This window comes from Mytilus edulis, chromosome 5 (assembly GCF_963676685.1).
Source record: "Mytilus edulis chromosome 5, xbMytEdul2.2, whole genome shotgun sequence".
NCBI lineage: Eukaryota > Metazoa > Mollusca > Bivalvia > Mytilida > Mytilidae > Mytilus > Mytilus edulis.
The window spans coordinates 35,164,323-35,183,739 of NC_092348.1; the positions used below are offsets into that span (position 1 = coordinate 35,164,323).

Sequence of the window (19,417 nt, forward strand, 5' to 3'; positions counted from 1 at the left end):
TGACTGTGGGGCAGGGGCCGCAGGGCAGTGGTTCCTAGAAGATAGCTAGTACAAAAACAGATACCTGTACTCCTGATCTGAGCAACATATATACCATCACATTTGTTTTATTACATTTTACTGTAAGAAAAATTTAAACACTGGGTATGCATTAGTTGTTCTATACGTCCCCTTTCTTCACAATGGTAGGAGTAATAAAAACGAAAAGGATTAATATAAATCAATTATTGACTTGGTTTCAAAATTTAATTATGCACTTTCAAGAAAAACAAAATATACATGCATATTAAACCATATTTGTATTTGAAATACAGTTAAAATAAGTTTTAGAATTATACAATACAATAAGCTGTTACAACTTTTTATGGAATGTTTCAAAAATTTAAAAAAATGAAGACAAAAAAAAGAAGGCCAAAACTGCAAACAGCCATAGAAAGTGATGATGGATAGTTACAGATGATGAAGCACGTTACACACGACAAAGCACGAAAGTAAATAATTTTATTGAGCATTGCACATAAAAAAATCACAGACAAATCATAGCAATTTAATAATACAGCAATAATTCTACAAGCTTTAAGTTTCATTCTATAAAATATCAATGCAATTTCCAGAAATAAAAGTAAAACAAAATCAATCCTGTCGTTTCATTTCTCTTCATACATAATAAGAATTTAGACTGATGTAGCTTTTTTTATTTTAAGTTGTTACATTATTTTCAATGCATGAGCACCTATTATCCTTTTTATCTAAATATACATCAGAAAAACTAAATATTTTTTTTTTATTTATATTGCACAACAAAATAGAATAATAACTAATTAAAATGCAACAAAATATTACAAATGCATAAACATATTTTCAGTTCAAATGCTAATATAATTTGTCAGTGGAGATGGAAAGGAACAAAACAGAAAAAAAAGAGAAATGGCAATTTATATAAGGTCCTGGTGAACTTTTTTCTACTACCATTACTGCTGATACTTTACGATTAATTATAAGTTTAAGTCATCTAGTTTTGTAATACTCTATTTATGTAGATTGAAAAGACTCTTGGTGTATCATCTCATTACAGTGATTGTGTCCAGTTAAAGCAGTAAGTAGCATTACCCTGATAGTATGGGGAAACTAATATAATAGGCACATATCAAATTATTCTTTAAATAAACAAATAGATATTAACATTTCAAATGATACTAATTAGACAATCCTTCAAGGGAAATAACTCTTTAATGACATTTGGATTTCCAGATGAAAGGATATACTAGCAATAGAAATAATGTAGACGATCAACCCAAATGGATGTCACATATACATATATAGTATTCCCCTGTATTAATATTTTACCTTTAATATATAATATAATAACTTTATATTATAATAGTCTAAAAATTTCTAAGTACCCTTTGCATTTTATATCTACTTTTTCAGTTTCTGACCAACCTCATATGATGACAAAAAATTAGAGTGGACTGTATGATAAAAATGTTGTCTTTTTCTATCATATAATCAAATGTTCTTTTCTTATAAGTTAATGAGCACATTGAGCTAATGACTCTTCTAGGCCTGTATACTGGAATGTAATGATAGAACTTTATCACATCATTTACTGGAATGGCTTGTCTTGTAAATAGTTGGTGATCATAATCAGTGCTGGTTGTGGTTTGTCTGTAGGAACCATGTGACCTGCTCCCTACAAATAAGATTAAATCACACAATGTACAATTGAATAATGTTATCTCCACAAAAATATGTTCAAAATCAATTATTTAGTCAGTGAAACAAAATATCTTTTTTACAAGATCTAGAGTGAGGACTAGGGCACCATAAAACCTTGTCAAACTCACAATTTCCATTTGCAAAGAACCTGTAACAAATTTAGACTATGAAACACAAAATAGTTGTTCAAGTGGGATGACATTTCCACTAAATTATAATCCAGTACATTTCAGAAACCGATGATTTTTAGGATTTTGTTTACGTAAGTACTACTGCTATTCTATAAGATATGAAACAAAGGACCTACTAAATTACAAGTATGTTACAGTTACTCTTCCAATCTTATCTGATCATGAACTTATATAGCAAAACAAAATTATATGTATATAACTATATTTTATTATAGTTTATTTACAAATGTAAATATATCTTTCTTTGTCTATTTTGCCAAGCCATGGCTGGTATTGTGTATTTTATTTCTGAAATTTCTGTTGTCCTAGTCGTTTTAAAAGATGTTTTTAAAATACAAATAAACTATATATTTAGTAATTTCACTGCCTTTTTATGGTCTTGTTTATTTAAATCCCTTTAAGGTTGTCCTATGGTTAAAGTGTTTCTATCAGAACACATACTATATCATAATGTATTGTTGGTTAATTTTTGTTGTTGTGTTGCTATCTAGCATTTTCTTTCATTCATTTATACTAACTAAGTAAATACTTCTTTACAAGACTTATAAGTGACTTACCCTGACAGTAACAAGTGCTAAATCTTCAAACTGTTTCACAAATCCTGCAACCTGTGTACTGGTGGTGCCCTCTGGTGTATAATGCCAAGCTTTTCTTTCTGTCACCAACTAAAACATAAATATATATGTTTATGTATAAACATGTCTCTTCCTCATCAGATGTTCTACTGTAAATTCAGAAAGTATTGCATGCATTTATTATTGCTATTTTGGCATTTTAGACTAAAATGTGCATTCAATTTTTACTATACTGAAAAAAAAATCCATTTAATTTTTTTTTTTTTAAATCAAAATTTTAAAACAGATAAAATGTGAGTTTAATATTATTTTTTTTTGCGATTATATTCCTGTTGCATTTTTCACAATAACAAAAACTTTGCAATACTTTCTGAATTTACAGTATTAGGATGCTCCAATTATGCATAAAATTTGAACATTTTAATGTTTTACTTACTTTATACATTTTTTTATTTCTTCCTTCTATAATAATAATAATAAAATTCATTCTTCTTTCTAATCTCTAAATATCTTTCACCAATTTATCAGTTAATATAATATGAACATTTATTCAATAAATATCAACAACCAAAATCATTTTAAAACTAAAGGTTTTGATTACTCATCTTACAGTTGTTCATACAAACCTTTTGATTGAGACTCTCCACAAACCACTCATCTCCAAGGAAATTACAAGCCATGTCTACATCTCCGTTATAGACCATTACCTTTTTCTGTAAGGGAAATCAAGCATAACATTATCTTTTCTATAAAACATTTGAATTTCTACCCTTTTAGTCTAAACATGACCAATTCAGTTCCTCTGGAAATTTACCAGAGGATTGCTGATTGTTATCTGCTCGATATTCTTTCATTTAATCTTATTCATTGAGATAATTATTCATCAAATTATGTAGGTACATTAAGGAAAAATTATCTATTTTCTCTCCATATTCAATAAGATATCAATTCACATAAACTAATTTATACAAGTTATACAAGTTATACATGGAATATATATATCTATTAAATTGTATAAGGTAGTTAGTAATTAAAGAAAAGCATAAAAACCCTGTCTACTTTTCAGTAAATGCTTACAACTCTTATATCACAGTGTTGAAAACATGAAATTAAGGACATTACTGAATCTAGAAGATCTGTTTCACATGGATTTTTTTCAATTTTGTTTTTATGTTTGCTTTATACATTCAAGTCATAATGAGTTTTATTACTATGGTTGATATTTGATATCTAATCAAAATACATTTAAATGAGTTAGGATTTATTGCATTCTTGTAATTCTTGAATTTCAGAAGAAAAAATCCAATCTTTTTATCACTTGTGTGTTTGCATGAAAAAGATTTAAAATCAAATGTCTAATTTTTAGTTCTGGAGAAGTGCCTTACTGTGATCTGAAAACTAGCTTATTAAGTACATGTACTTGGGTTAATATATGTTAATACTAGTTAGTACTATGAGTCAGTGTAATTATTCAAACTGTTCAAATTATTACACAAAATAGAGTAATTAGAGTAAATTTGAATGTAAAATTCCTTTCGAATCTATGTAGAAAGTTTTTCCAACACACAAATACCAATCTGTAAAATACATTAAACAACCAAGAATTTTTCTTTTATCAAAGACTTTTTCATAATAAATCATTTTAAATGTGAAAAGCAACAAGAAAGTACAATGGATAGACTGGCAGCTACACATGATCTGTACTAAACATGTAAGCAGTACAATGGATAGACTTGCAACTACACATGATCTGTACTAAACATGTAAGCAGTAAAGCTCCAGAGTTAGTAAATTAATAATATAAAATTGCCATGCACATGCCTACAACCCATACTACACTACAGCTCAGGTGGATTTTGCTTTGTCTACCTACCCACAGTGGGAGTGGGCATCGGGTGGGCAAAATTTATAGCTTGTCCACTTTGCCCACCCATAGGAGTGGGCATGCAATTTGTTTTGTTTATTCAAAATACTGGCAAGTACAACCAATTGCAAAAAGCAGATAAGCATTTGTATTCAATATTTTTACAAAAAAAGAGATTATAGCTAGAGTGGGCATGGGTGGGCTGTCCACAGTGGGCCAGTAGAAAAAGCAAAATCCAGCCAGGCTGTTGATATAAAAGAAAAAACATGCACACGTTCACTTGCCTTGGCTAACAAGACTTTGTGATATTGTTTATCCATGGAGGAATATAAACGCTTATACCCCATTCCTACAACGGCACTGGAAAAAATCAAAATGGAATGTTTATAAAACAAGAATAATTATCAGTTACTTTGCTCACCTTAGCCAATAATATTTTGTTATATTGGTCTTTCATTGAGTCATATTTCCTACCATAATTCAAATTTATATCAGCACTACAATTAAAACATGAAAAAAATGTACTAAGTAACATTACTTTTTTTTAATTTTCAACTTTCTTTTGGAACAGATAGCATTTTATGTACAGTATGGAGTATTTGGATGGTCAAGGACTGAGGTTTCAATTGGAGGTTTTATTATTTAAAACCACAACATGTAAACAGCATATAATGCATGATTTTCTCACTGTGTTGAAGACCCCTTTGGGCTTTTGGCTATTTTCTGCTCTATAGTCAGGTTTTTGTCTCTTTGACACATCCCAAATCTCCATTCTCAATTTTATTAAATTGTAACAATTATTCAACAGACAACTTTTACATATCTCAGGAGTGTAGCTAAATGCCAAAGTATTGTGACCTGATGAAACTCCCTCAACAGACAACTTTAAATAGACACTGAGTTCTTATTAATTCGCTGGTTTCAAATTGAAATCAAAACATGTCGAATCTACTTAACTAGATATCTCAGGAGTGTAGCTAAATGCCATAGTATTGTGACCTGATAAAACTCCCTCAACAGACAACTTTAAATAGATACTGAGTTCTTATTAATTCGCTGGTTTCAAATTGAAATCAAAACATGTCGAATCTACTTAACTAGATATCTCAGGAGTGTAGCTAAATGCCATAGTATTGTGACCTGATAAAAGTCCCGCAACAGACAACTTTAAATAGACACTGAGTTCTTATTAATTCGCTGGATTACAACAAAGCTACCTTACTGATTTTACATCTACATTGTACATACCTACAGATATCCCACTTTTGCACCATATCAGGTATGTGTAATTGTTTCCTAACTTCAGCAGTGTTCAGGTATTTGACAACATTGCTGTAGTTCAGACATGGAGGTGTTAATCTAAGGTGATCTTCTACATTTGTGAAGTCTTGGATAAACTATAAAATAAAGTGCATATAAATTTTACATTTTAGTCAGTATATTCATATTTTGACTAAAAGTGTGAAGTACCGTTATGCTTCAGAATCATTTTTAGAACTTATTTACTATGAAGAACATATGCACATTTATACCACAGATAACAATATTGTAAAGATATTGGTTTTTGAAATGATTCTATAAATAGATAGTGATTGAAAATAGTCATTTGTTTAATAAAATGTACAACAAATAGCACATGGTTTGACTGTAGAACCATATTTTTGATTTTTCAAAAATTTGTCACAAAATTACAGAATTGTTCAATTTTAATCAATTTCAGTTTACAAGGTACATACAATTCATATTTTAATTCAAGTACACAACAGACTTATGGATGTGTCATTTGAGTATCACATCGAGAACAATTTTATGAGCACCTGTATCTGCATTGTCCTGGTGTTGTGTGGGGACATGTCCTATCTAGTTGCATCTTGTGCTCTTAATCTTGAATTTTAAGCATTGTCCTCAAAGACTCTAAATTATCTCTACCTTTAAATAATATTAAAAATAAAAAAAATGCAAATCAAATTTTTGTAAGTAAGGATTTTTTTTGGCATGTACTCCTAGACATTGATGTAGATTATATGGAACAAAGTATATGAGCGTTTTTCAATAAAAACGTACTTTCTTGTCCCAGCCATTTAAAAAAAAATGTGTTTGATCTTTGCAAGTAATTTTTTTGTGCAGACAGTACATTGAATTAGATTTAACATTTTAAAGCAAAGAAACAGTTTATTTTTTAGAGGGATTGATAAGATATTGATTCATTTATGGTCCAAAACAACCAAAATGGCATGTCCCTAGACCGCCTGTTCAACATTCATACTCTAAAATATCGTAAAAAAATGTAGAAATAAATATTAATTTTACTTAATATAAGTTCTTTAATAATTCAAAAGTATGTTTAGAGCCAACATATTTTAATAAACAGCTTTTAACATAGGATTTTTTATTTTAGAAGGTGTGTCCATAACATAATGTCCACTACGAAACGAAGTCATTAAAACTTGCTTATAAACAGTTTTATAAAATCAATGTAATTTTTTGTTTGCAAGAGATATAAACATTAGGGTCTTACAAAAGAAGGGATGCTCTTATAACGGCAATTAAACTGTTGGTAAGAAAAATTGAGCACATCAAATGGACCAGAGTGATACCGTATTTTTGTAAATGTCCACTACGAAACGGGTCAAATCTCTTTCAGTAACTGGTTTTAAAATTATGAAAAAAATATCAGTGTACAGCTCAATAACGCTTTGTTGAATACAGTCAGTCTTGTTACTATTGCAATATAGGGGTTGTGAGAAAAAAATAAAATATGTGAATATGTCCCCTACGAAACGGTCCCCTACGAAACAAGTTTGGGAGAAAAACGTTTCGTAGTGGACACTACCACTACCTTGCAGTCTTTTTTTACTTTTTTTTCAATTATATTCGTGCAAAGCAAATAACAAAGGTTAGTTTCATATAATTTTTATTATGTTTTTATTAACATAGAATAGGGTTGATGTCAACTACGAAACTTTTTGTCCACTACGAAACAGTTTTGTCAACTACGAAACGCATCAAAATGTCCACTACGTAACACGAGTTGTACCTTCATATGTGAAGTACTGTCTAATCTTTATCGATAAAAAATGGTTCACCAATTCAGAAAAAAATGAGATTTTTCTAGTATATAAAGTAAACAAACTGGAATGTCTATAGGAAACATTTAAAATTGCAAAAATATGTGTGTTTAGAAGCAGTTTCGTAGGGGACAAAAGTCCCCTACGAAACAGTACACAAATTATGAAAATAATATCATTTTAAAGAGTATTTAAAATTGCACTTTTTGTCTACAAACAGGTATATAATAGAGGTATTCAAAATAACTCTTGAAAATAAATTTTAGACTAGTTGATTTTCCATTTTTTTTTAGGTCTGAAAGGAACACTTTTATTGAAAAACGCCCTTATATGGGACCAGTATTTACCAATTGCCTGGTTGATACTGTTTGTTGTCAACAAAGATTTGGTCCAGTTACTTCAGTATATATCCCTAAATAATTTGTATGCTCAAGCTTATCAAACCAAACACTAAATGATATTACTTTACCTTCATTTTCTGAGAAACATATGGATTATTCTTCATTTGCCACTTCTGATGTGTGAATGCCACTTTGTTGGTCTCTTCATCAAAATAGATACCATTGCCACCTTCACATGTACCATACAAGTTATACTCATTTAAACCACTGCCATACACAATCTCAGTAACAGGACTTAACTGTTAAATAAATACAAACATAACATGAACACATGATATACAAGTATATATGTCTATGGTATAGGACACCATGCCCTGCTAACACTATCACAACACAACATTCAGTGAACTGTGAACCGTAGGACACCGAGTCCTGTACAACACTATCACAACACAACATTCAGTGAACTGTTTTGTATAGGTTTGTAAGTAGACTTTGACAAAACTATAAAATCAAAAATATATGAAATACAATTTTTCCTCTTTTATTTAAAATGTGATCTCATAAAAATAATGGAATCTACAGAACAAGTGATTACATGTACCTCAAATACCATAACATACTATATTCTATAAATCAACAACACCATAATAAATTTCTTTATAATAACTTACAGCTTTGCCACATTCCTCCTTTCCTCTGCTTTGTGAAAATGCACACCTTGTCATGTTACCTTGACAACAGTACTTTGACAAACCACTCCACAAACTGAAAGTAAATACAAAATACTCATTCACATGGGAGTGCTAACAAGAGTTTAAAATAAGATAATATGGTGGATCTATTATTTTCATCCTATATTGTTCTATAGGATATTTCACAAGTACATGTACTAACAGTTTATTGTAATCAACTTTGAAAAGTCTGACTTAAATCTTAGTAGATTTGTATAGTCATGACAGTGTGTGAATGATATTGGCAGTGTCAAGCAAATATCAATCATAACTTAATTGTGCACACTTATTGTTTTCTTTCATAAAAGTAAAATATAATTTGACAGGGCTACAATAAGATAGTTTGGAGATGGAGGAATTATGGTATAATTATAATTATGTGAGCACACCACAACTGCTAACATAAATGACAAACACAATTTACCTGTCCCCAATCAATCCATGATAATAGGCGAAGTAGACAAGAGAATCAGAATTCATTTCGTCATCAGATAATCCATTGCCTACAACAAAGCCTTTAAAGTTGATAGCAGTATCATCAACAACTCTAGCAGACAGTGTGGGAACATAAATACCACCATAGCTTTCACCAGTTATATAGAAATCGTTTTTGGCATATTCTGGAAACTTTAGAAAGAAATTTTTCAATGCCATGTGATTGTCTAGTGCCACTTGATCATCGTCTGTAGTGTAGTTTTTATCCTGTGAGTAAGAGAATCCTACTCCTGCTGGAGCCTCCAGATACATCATATTGGCTACCTTTTTTAAAGATAATCAAATATTTATAAGAATGTCTGTGTTGTCCTGCCAGAGCCATAAATACTTAGGTGTCTCTAGTATCAGGAAACAGAAAGCAGGGTTTGAAAGTTCCAAAAAGTGCAAGCCACGAAAAAATGTGCCTTGGACAAATCAAAAATAAGCTTTACTATGAATCAATGATAGTCTAGTGTCTTGATTTAAGATCATTCAAGTGTCAGACTGGCTGAATTATATATAAAGGGGCACTTTTAAAGGTAAATCTTGAACTGAGAATCAATTAAACATTTATTTCAAAATGCTTTAAATTTCAAAAGTGTTCTTTTTTTCTTTCATCACATTTTAGACTAAATAATTGTCAACTTACATTATTCCAGGCGTGTGGATTGTATGATACACTGGCTCCATCTTTACCAATCTAAAAATAAATATCATTCATGCATAAAATATCATTCTTTGAAGTTATCATAAAACTATTACAAGTTCTGCTTAAGGTACCAGTCTTGTATTACAACTTCAGTTTCCGGTGCATGTCAAAACATGGAGGGAAAAAAAAAAATTTCTGAATTTTTTTCTGGACTCAATTTTTGCTGTTTGATTATAGGTTTATGCTGAATTGAAAGTTGAAACATATATAGATTTTAAAAAATCTTGCATCTTTATGGGGATATCAATCCAGGAAAGCGGAGGGATATCATGTTTACTGGAAGTGGTGTGGCCTAGTAAAAACAGGAAACAGAAAGTAGAAAAAAAATGTTTTGACTCCAGTGTTACGTAACTTTTTGATCTTCGTGGCCTGACCCACTTTTTTTTCGATTAAGTCACAATTCCACATACATGATATGAACATGAAACAATTTTCTATGTAGTATTTTTAATTTTTTTATTTTCAAAGATCAGCTGTTTTGCATGTAAGCCTATGGAGCAGTCAATTACAAGACTGCAACCTGCATAGGGTGAATTTATCATATGTTCACTGCAAGGAAGTACATGTAGCTCATGTTGACTTTTGTGTGCCCAGAATGACAAAACATCATAATTTTAGGACTTTCTAAGAGAAAAAAATCATGGGGTATCAAGTTACACTGAAAAAACTGAAATTATGTAATAATTATGCTTTTTTATACTAGACACCATTCAAAAGTATAAATAGATATAAAGCACAACAGTTTGAGGCCAATTGAGATTATGATGGTATTACATACATGATTTTCAATTAAAAAGAACATGGAAAGATTTTTTCCTCTATGAAATACAAAAGACTTTTTTTTCATAAGGGTAATTATTTTTATGGCTCAATTGTTGACATTTAGGTAGAATATTTAAACTAGAGGCTCTAAAGAGCCTGTGTCGCTCACCTTGGTCTATGTGCATATTAAACAAAGGACACAAATGGATTCATGACAAAATTGTATTTTGGTGATGGTGATGTGTTTGAAGTTCTTACTTTACTGAACGATTTTGCTTCTTACAATTATATCTATAATGAACTTTGCCCATTAGTAACAGAGAACTATATTTGGTAAAAATTTACATAAATTTACCAAATTAATGAAAATTGTTAAAAATTGACTATAAAGGGCAATAACTCCTTAAGGGGTCAATTGACCATTTAGGTCATGTTGACTTATTTGTAGATCTTACTTTGCTGAACATTATTGTTGTTTACAGTTTATCGCTATCTATAATAGTATTCAAGATAACCAAAAACGGCAAAATTTCTTTAAAAATTACCAATTGGAGGGCAGCAACCCAACAACCAGTTGTCCAATTCATCTGAAAAATTCAGGGCAGATAGATATTGACTTGATTAACAATTTAACTTCAGTCAGATTTGCTCTAGATGCTTTGGTTTCATAGTTATAAGCCAAAAACTGCATTTTACCCCTATGTTCTATTTTTAGCCGTGGCGGCCATCTTGGTTGAATGGCCAGGTCATCGGAAACATTTTTCAAACTAGATACCCCAAAGATGATTGTGGCCTAGTAGTTTCAGTCGAGATTTTGTAAAAGATTACTTAGATTTATGAAAAATGGTTAAAGATTGACTATAAAGGGCAATAACTCCTAAAGGGGTCAACTGACCATTTTGGTCATGTTGACTTATTTGTAGATCTTACTTTGCTGAACATTATTGCTGTTTACAATTTATCTCTATCTATAATAATATTCAAGATAATAACCAAAAACAGCAAAATTTCCTCAAAATTACCAACTCAGGGGCAGCAACCCAACAACCAATTGACCGATTCATCTGAAAATTTCAGGGCAGATAGATCTTGACCTGATAAACATTTTTATCCCTGTCAGATTTCCTCAAAATGCTTTGGTTTTTGAGTTATAAGCCAAAAACTGCATTTTACCCCTATGTTCTATTTTTTGCGGTGGCGGCCATCTTGGTTGGTTGACCAGGTCACGCCACACATTTTTTAAACTAGATACCCCAAAGATGATTGTGGCCAAGTTTGGATTAATTTGGCCCAGTAGTTTCAGAGGAGAAGATTTTTGTAAAAGATTACTTTAATTTACGAAAAATGGTTAAAAATTGACTATAAAGGGCAATAACTCCTAAACAGGTCAACTGACCATTTTGGTCATGTTGACTTATTTGTAGATCTTACTTTGCTGAACATTATTGCTGTTTAAAATTTATCTCTATCTATAATAATATTCAAGATAATAACCAAAAACAGCAAAATTTCCTCAAAATTACCAATTCAGGGGCAGCAACCCAACAACCGATTGACCGATTCATCTGAAAATATCAGGGCAGATAGATCTTGACCTGATAAACATTTTTATCACATGTCAGATTTCCTCAAAATGCTTTGGTTTTTGAGTTATAAGCCAAAAACTGCATTTTACCCCTATGTTCTATTTTTAGCCGTGGCGGCCATCTTGGTTGGTTGACCAGGTCATGCCACACATTTTTTAAACTAGATACCCCAAAGATGATTGTGGCCAAGTTTGGATTAATTTGGCCCAGTAGTTTCAGAGGAGAAGATTTTTGTAAAAGATTACTTTAATTAACGAAAAATGGTTAAAAATTGACTATAAAGGGCAATAACTCCTAAACAGGTCAACTGACCATTTTGGTCATGTTGACCTATTTGTAGATCTTACTTTGCTGAACATTATTGCTGTTTACAGTTTATCTCTATCTATAATAATATTCAAGATAATAACCAAAAACAGCAAAATTTCCTCAAAATTACCAATTCAGGGGCAGCAACCCAACAACCGATTGACCGATTCATCTGAAAATTTCAGGGCAGATAGATCTTGACCTAATAAACATTTTTACCCCATGTCAGATTTGCTCTAAATGCTTTGGTTTTTGAGTTATAAGCCAAAAACTGCATTTTACCCCTATGTTCTATTTTTAGCCGTGGCGGCCATCTTGGTTGGTTGACCGGGTCACGCCACACATTTTTTAAACTAGATACCCCAATAATGATTGTGGCCAAGTTTGGTTTGATTTGGCCCAGTAGTTTCAGAGGAGAAGATTTTTGTAAAAGCTAACGCCGGACGACGACGGACGACGGACGCCGGACGCCGGACGACGGACGCCGGACGCAAAGTGATGAGAAAAGCTCACTTGGCCCTTTGGGCCAGGTGAGCTAAAAATGAACTTTTCATAAAATGTTCACTTTGCATGAGTCTATACTTCTTTTCCTGTCTGAGGCACTGCATGGTTAATTGAAAATTCCATATTTGGGTTAAAAATTCGTTTAAAAAGTAGAATTTTTCTAAAACTATCCATCATGACAAGGATTTTTGTGATTAGGTGTGACAAGTAATCAATATTCTTACCAAAAACACCAACTTATGTATTCATTTTGTGTTTTTTTTATTTTTATTGCAAATTGTATATTCATTGGGGTGTCAAGTACAGTCTAAAAATCATGATATAGTAGGCATGTATAAAGACCTGTATAGTCAATAAAGAGAAAGGTGTGGTCTTTCTTGTCTTTAGATTGTTGTATTGTAGCAAATTCTTCAATATGAAAAAGTTTTGGGTAGTTTTTCAATTTGACTTAAACAAGAGGCCCACTTGGGTAGATTCAATGGTAAACTAGAGGCTCTAAAGAGCCTGTGTCGCTCACCTTGGTCTATGTGAATATCAAACAAAGGACGCAGATGGATTCATGACAATTTTTGGTGATGGTGATGTGTTTCTACATCTTACTTTACTGAACATTCTAGCTGCTTACAATTATTTCTATCGATAATGACCTTGGCCCAGTAGTTTCAGTGGAAAATGTTAGTAAAAATTTACAAGTTTTATGAAAATTGTTAAAATTTGACTATAAAGGACAATAACTCCTTAGGGGGTCAATTGACCATTTTGGTCATGTTGACTTATTTTTAGGTCTTACTTTGCTGTACATTATTGCTGTTTACAGTTTATTTTTATCTATAATAATATTCAAGATAATAACAAAAAACAGCAAAATTTCCTTAAAATTACCAATTCAGGGGCAGCAACCTAACAACAGATTGTCTGATCCATCTGAAAATTTCAGGGCAGATAGATCTTGACCTGATAAACAATTTAACCCCAGTCAGATTTGCCCTTCGGGCCAGGTGAGCTAAAAAGGGGGAGGGGTAAACTATTGAATGTGGTCCAATCAAACAGAAGGAAAAAATAAAAATAATAGATAAGAATACTCTTCTCGCTTCACAGTATCCAAATAATAAGAAAACATTCATATAGATAGACTAGAATGAGATTTACAGATCATTTGATAGACATGACTGATTTCCAAATTTTGCCTGTTTTCAGGAAACGGTACTGCTTTAATAGTGGGATTATTTTTATTAATACAACTAAACATTTTTTTTAATGGCATTTTTTATGTTCAAATATGGCTACTTAAAGAAACTAAGTTAATGATTTTTTTTTTTAAGACATGTCATTATTGTTAACACAAAAAATATGTGATTTTGTACTGAATTTTAAAATCATACTAACAATTTATATGGATAAAAAACATCCTTTTTCGTCATTCAAAGGTAATGGTAAACTGGAATTACTTTTCAAATTAGAACTTAGAACGCAAATGAATTATCACTTATGCAACTGCCTACAATGCATATCAATTTTAAACATGCAGTATAAGTTAATTTACCCTAAAAGGTCCATGTTCTGAGAGTAAACCTAAATCAGAACTACATCCTGGTCCCCCATTCATCCACAGAACCAGAGGATCTTCTGATGGTTTATTGGCTGACTGTACAAACCTAGAAAAGATAAAGACGATATCTTATTCACTATATATGCTATATATATATACTCTTTTTGTTGCATTTAAATTGTATCGTATCATCCGTATTCATTCAAATAGTGTCAAGTTGTGAAAAACAAAATTGATCAGGTGAAAAAATTAAAGTAAACTACATTCAGATGACACTGAGCATGCTGAAATGTAACTAGTTTACCAATATAAACCATATCCTCTGATGTAAAACAATTTGAGTATAAAGTTAAATTTAACAGACAATATACTTTTTTGGCATGCTAGCTCTTATTTTCATCTCAGATACAGGGAACTTAGAAATAATTGAGAAACTGATCATGCTGATGCTACAAATAGTAAGAATCATTATATTCAATTTTCTATAAAACTATGATTATTTTGTTTTTATACAATGTACTTACCAGTAATGTAACTGTTTTGTTCCAGTAGCATTCAAATACCCAGAATACTGTTTCCAATATGGCTGCTTGTGTAGTCCTGGCATATATTTAATTTCCTCTGCAGGTGGTGCTCCATAACTCATATGAAGTATCAAACAAATTGTCAACACTAGTACTGTAGTCCACATGTTTGTGATCTGAAAAAAAATTGTTTTCTTTTACATGTGCTGAATAATAACTATCACAGTAGCAGGAAAGATGTGTCTATGGGGATAGATCTAGCTGATATGAGTGAACAAGTATATATATATACAGTACTTTTAAGGACATACTGAGATGAAAGACAAACATGGTCTGATGTCTGTCCTCCCATGACAGACCATGTGTCTGTCTTGCCCTTTAGATAAATTAGGTCAAATAAATAAATATTAACACCTTGGTCATGTGGAATCATAAGTTTATATCTTACACAATCTTACCAGGTGACTGATAAACATGTTACATTTTCAACTTACAATGACTTACTAATAATGCAAATGATAAAAATTGACCTCTTTTTCAAAGATAAATTTGATATACAAGTATATTTTTTGTGTTCTTCTTCTTATTACAAAATAAGAACAATAGTTGTCATTTTAGCTAAAAATCATATAAACTTTAATCTGTATATCTGTATCTGACATATGGAGCTACATGTAGTTCAAAGCAAATCTTACAATAACTCCAAATGAGAAAAGTACATATACATATTGTACTCAAAAGATAGGAATTTAACACTTTCGAATAGTAAAATATAAATCCTTCAATACAGTCACAGCACTGTAGGACTCTTATTAAAGAGGGACGAAAGAGACCAAAGGGACAGTCAAACTCATAAATCTAAAACAAACTGACACCATGGCTAAAAATGAAAAAGACAAACAAACAACAGCACACATGACACAACATAGAAAACTAAAGAATAAACAACACGAACTCCACCAAAAAACTAGGAGTGATCTCAGGTGCTCCGGAAGGGTAAGCAGATCCTGCTCCACATGTGGCACCTGTCGTGTTGCTTATGTGATTCATAGTCTGAATTGAGCAGCCATTAGCTACATGTATATAGTTCTATTAAGAGATATAAAAGAAACCTTAAGCAAAAGATTCATATCTACAAGGTTATGGACACCAGAACATACTTTCATACCAGTACATATATGAGCTGTGTGGAATAGAAATTGAATATTTATACATCTGTTAACTTATTTCTGGTTGAAAAATTTCTATGCAAAGTCTGGAACTGTTTTAAAATAGGGTTGATATAAAATATAAGAACCCTGCAAAAGAGATCAAAATTCATCTCTTACTTCGTATTTAAATGTTCCACTGTGGATTCATTTATTTTCGTGGGTACCAATTTTCGTGGATTGAGGAAAAAACTTACATGTTTGTGGATATTTGATTTTGTGGTTTTTCTGAAGTATGCATACCGGTACAAGCCTATAGAAAATTTTGTATTCGTTGAACATTTTATTTTGTGGTTCACCTGTTCCCACGAAATCAATGAAATTTGGTATCCAACGAAAAATAATGAATCCACAGTAAATGTACATGTATCTGTGCAGTTGCACAAGGCCAATTTCTATCTTTCACAGCTTATATCTCTTAATGATGAGACTGACATCCAAAAACAGCAGCACAGAAACAAAAGACTTACCACCACAGAACTACAAGATAACCTCCTTACAGAATGTAAAAACAAGAGGCATACATTAGCACTTTAATAAAATGGCAGAGAGGATTAAAGATATTACAAAAAGGCACAGACCTACTGACCATCAATTGCAATCATACAATCTTTCATGACTTTCCGACCAATATATATATACATGATTGTATTTGTTCAGCTGAGAACAAAAATCTCAAAACTCAATTACTACAAGAATCAGGAAGGTCAAAACCAATGCCAATGAATCATGCAAATATGGAGCAATGATTCATTTAACCAAGATATGTGATACATTTGTACATGTATTCACTGAAGGCAAAATTATTATATTAGCTGTTATAAAAAGTCAACACTTGTTTCATAATATGACTTCTTTATTATTCATCTTCAATTTTCTAGTATTTGCGCAAGAGATTTTACTGCTCCTTTTTCATTGTTTTTTGGAATTAAATTTTTTCATCAGCTGTCACACATACTTTTTCCATCACTGCTTCACTGCAGTGATGTTTATTTTCACTTTTTTGACCAAATGTAACTTGCACTTAATTAAGTCACCTCATGACCTCAAGCCACCTTTACAAAACTTAATGTATACACTGTTAGTACATTAAATGAAATGTGTGGGATATATGCGTATGTAAATCAATTTTGCTGAAAAATTTCTATCCCAAATCTGTAATCATTTGAAAATTGTGAAGATACTGATACTTTAGGTCAATTATAACCAACACAGCTCATAGTCATATATGAGTAGTTTAAAGGCACTGGCTACGGTTGTTACACTGGAGACTAATTGCCGGAATGCAAAGTTGGGCGAGGAACCGATTTATTACGAATGTAACAATAATTATTGAGGCTACGGCAATGTACATGTACGCCATGTACGCTAGATTTATTAAACTTAAATCTTCTATAGTTGGATTGCTTAATTCTTTCATACATTTTGAATGGCTGGATCCGCCCCTGATACCGATAAAAAATAAATATTATTATTCAACAAATGGTGTATAACTTGAATAGTTTTACGTATTAATGGTTTTGATGTTCTTAAAGATACTACTCAAGATCAGGAGTGCCAAAGGCGAAAAATATAGTCCAATGGTTTCACTTTTTAAAAGTATTTAACTGCACACCTTCTCTTATTACTGTCATTATACTTTGAACCAATTTTGTTTAGGGTGAAAAACATTAAAACTTAGGATGCGTTTTAAACAAAACTAAAACGATATCAAGACATAAATTTCATACAGCTATACAATTTGACGCAAATTGATACATTAAAAGCAAATTGTGTTAACTGTCACTTAAATACTAACAACTTCTGTATGTACACGTATCCGTGGAGGACGTAATTTCGTTCATCAAAAATGTGTCAGACTTTAAAAAACACTTACTGGATTTGTAGAAATTGTCATTGTAAATAAAAATTTCAGTAAATAAATTGTATGTAATAAATGTATGTATTGTAAATATAAAATAAATGTCTTCAACTTTTATTATTAGTACATATTTCTAGTCCCATCGTACATTACTGTTTTTCCTGTAACAATAACGCAATGTTACCATATAGCCTCAATAATTATTGTTACATTTGTAATTAAACAAGTCCTTACCCAACCATGCATTCCGGCATTTAGTCTCCAATGTAACAATAATATTTTTATTATTGTTACATTTCCATGTAACCGTAGCCAGCGCCTAGTTTAAATTAACTAGTATCACATGTATTTTATTTAAAACATTTTAAAAGCAAGCAGATTGCCTGTCACCAAAGCAACATAGGAGTGACACTTTTCAAAATTGACATCAAACACACACACACATCAGTAAAAATGTTACATCATACAATTCTTCTTCCACTGTCCACATTCCATGTAGTCATGATCAGGTTGGGAACAACATCTCAAATGAGGGATTACCCCTCAAAGAAATGACTATCCCTTTTATGAGGGGTTAATTTCGAGTATTAATTTATTAATTTTTTAAAACCACTAGCTTTTTAATTATTTCAAAAGAGCACATATAATATTTGCAGAATCTTTTCCCAGGGAACTATACATACATGTAAGAGGACCACTCTTTCAGCATGTTTATAAATGTCAATCCAAATAGAATGATTTTTCACCCTTTATTCAAAGGTTAAAAGCTCAGTTTTTCTTATTAATTTTCTACAGCAGCAAAATGACCCCTTGTCTGAGGGACAGTGCCTCATTTAAAGAGGGGAGGGGGGCAACCTGGTCTCTAAAATAAGGAAATCTTTACTGGTAAACCAGGAAGAAATAAAGAAAAAAAGTGTATTTACTTGTCCACTTATGGTAAAAGTTATGTTATGCACATGGATATGATTATGAGTTAACATATTTATATATTTACCTCATTCAATGAAAAAACCTACAAGAGAAATATTATTCAGTCATGAGATTCTTTTAAAGTTTGATCACGTGAATATTTTTTGCATGTGATATGTAATATATCTGATACCCAACTATTGAAGATTTTAAATATCACATGTTTTTGTTTTTACAATTCATTACTTTTATAATTATTTGATTTGTTTGAAATTACCCAAAAATAAGAATTATGTTCAACAATATCTGGAGATATGCATTTTTTTTGTCTCAATCAAATTTGAAATGGTCATTTTTTTTTTTCTACTTTATCGTTGGTGATTGGTCTTACAGACGTTCCAGCAAGAATGTTAAACCTACAAATCATTTAAAATCAAGTATAAGTTTGTGAAAATATTACACTAACAACGCACATCAAGGGACACTATTTAAGTTTGTTATACTTTGATGAATCCGATGTTATCGACTTT

At 31.3% G+C, this 19,417-nt stretch overlaps 1 protein-coding gene across 6 annotated transcripts; it reads right to left on the reverse strand.

Annotated features, from left to right (window-relative positions):
- Positions 1 to 227: 227 nt before the first annotated feature.
- Positions 228 to 19,075, reverse strand: LOC139523549 (lysosomal protective protein-like). 6 transcript variants are annotated; one of them, XM_071317661.1, is made up of 12 exons: positions 18,973 to 19,075; positions 14,910 to 15,085; positions 14,380 to 14,491; positions 9,616 to 9,666; positions 8,917 to 9,251; positions 8,433 to 8,526; positions 7,887 to 8,057; positions 5,598 to 5,746; positions 4,634 to 4,709; positions 3,112 to 3,198; positions 2,468 to 2,575; positions 228 to 1,693 (listed from the first exon to the last, which is right to left on the reverse strand). In XM_071317661.1, exons 2-12 carry the CDS (start codon positions 15,074 to 15,076, stop codon positions 1,607 to 1,609), a joined length of 1,437 nt encoding a protein of 478 aa, XP_071173762.1. In that variant the 5' UTR covers positions 15,077 to 15,085; positions 18,973 to 19,075; the 3' UTR covers positions 228 to 1,606. The 6 variants fall into 6 exon arrangements, with proteins under 6 accessions (XP_071173762.1, XP_071173763.1, XP_071173764.1 ...); XM_071317662.1 differs by lacking the exon at positions 4,634 to 4,709 and adding an exon at positions 4,771 to 4,846; XM_071317663.1 differs by having other exon boundaries at positions 18,995 to 19,069.
- Between the last annotated feature and the right edge of the window lie 342 nt (positions 19,076 to 19,417).

Coding starts and splice junctions, on each gene's coding strand:
- LOC139523549 (XM_071317659.1), bottom strand. CDS start 15,271: ATGGTCTGTCATGGGAGGACAGACATCAGACCATGTTTGTCTTTCATC. Junction 5,747..7,886: donor ATGTTTCTCAGAAAATGAAG/GTAAAGTAATAT, acceptor TTTATTTTATAG/TTTATCCAAGACTTCACAAA. Junction 1,694..2,467: donor TAGCACTTGTTACTGTCAGG/GTAAGTCACTTA, acceptor TCTTATTTGTAG/GGAGCAGGTCACATGGTTCC.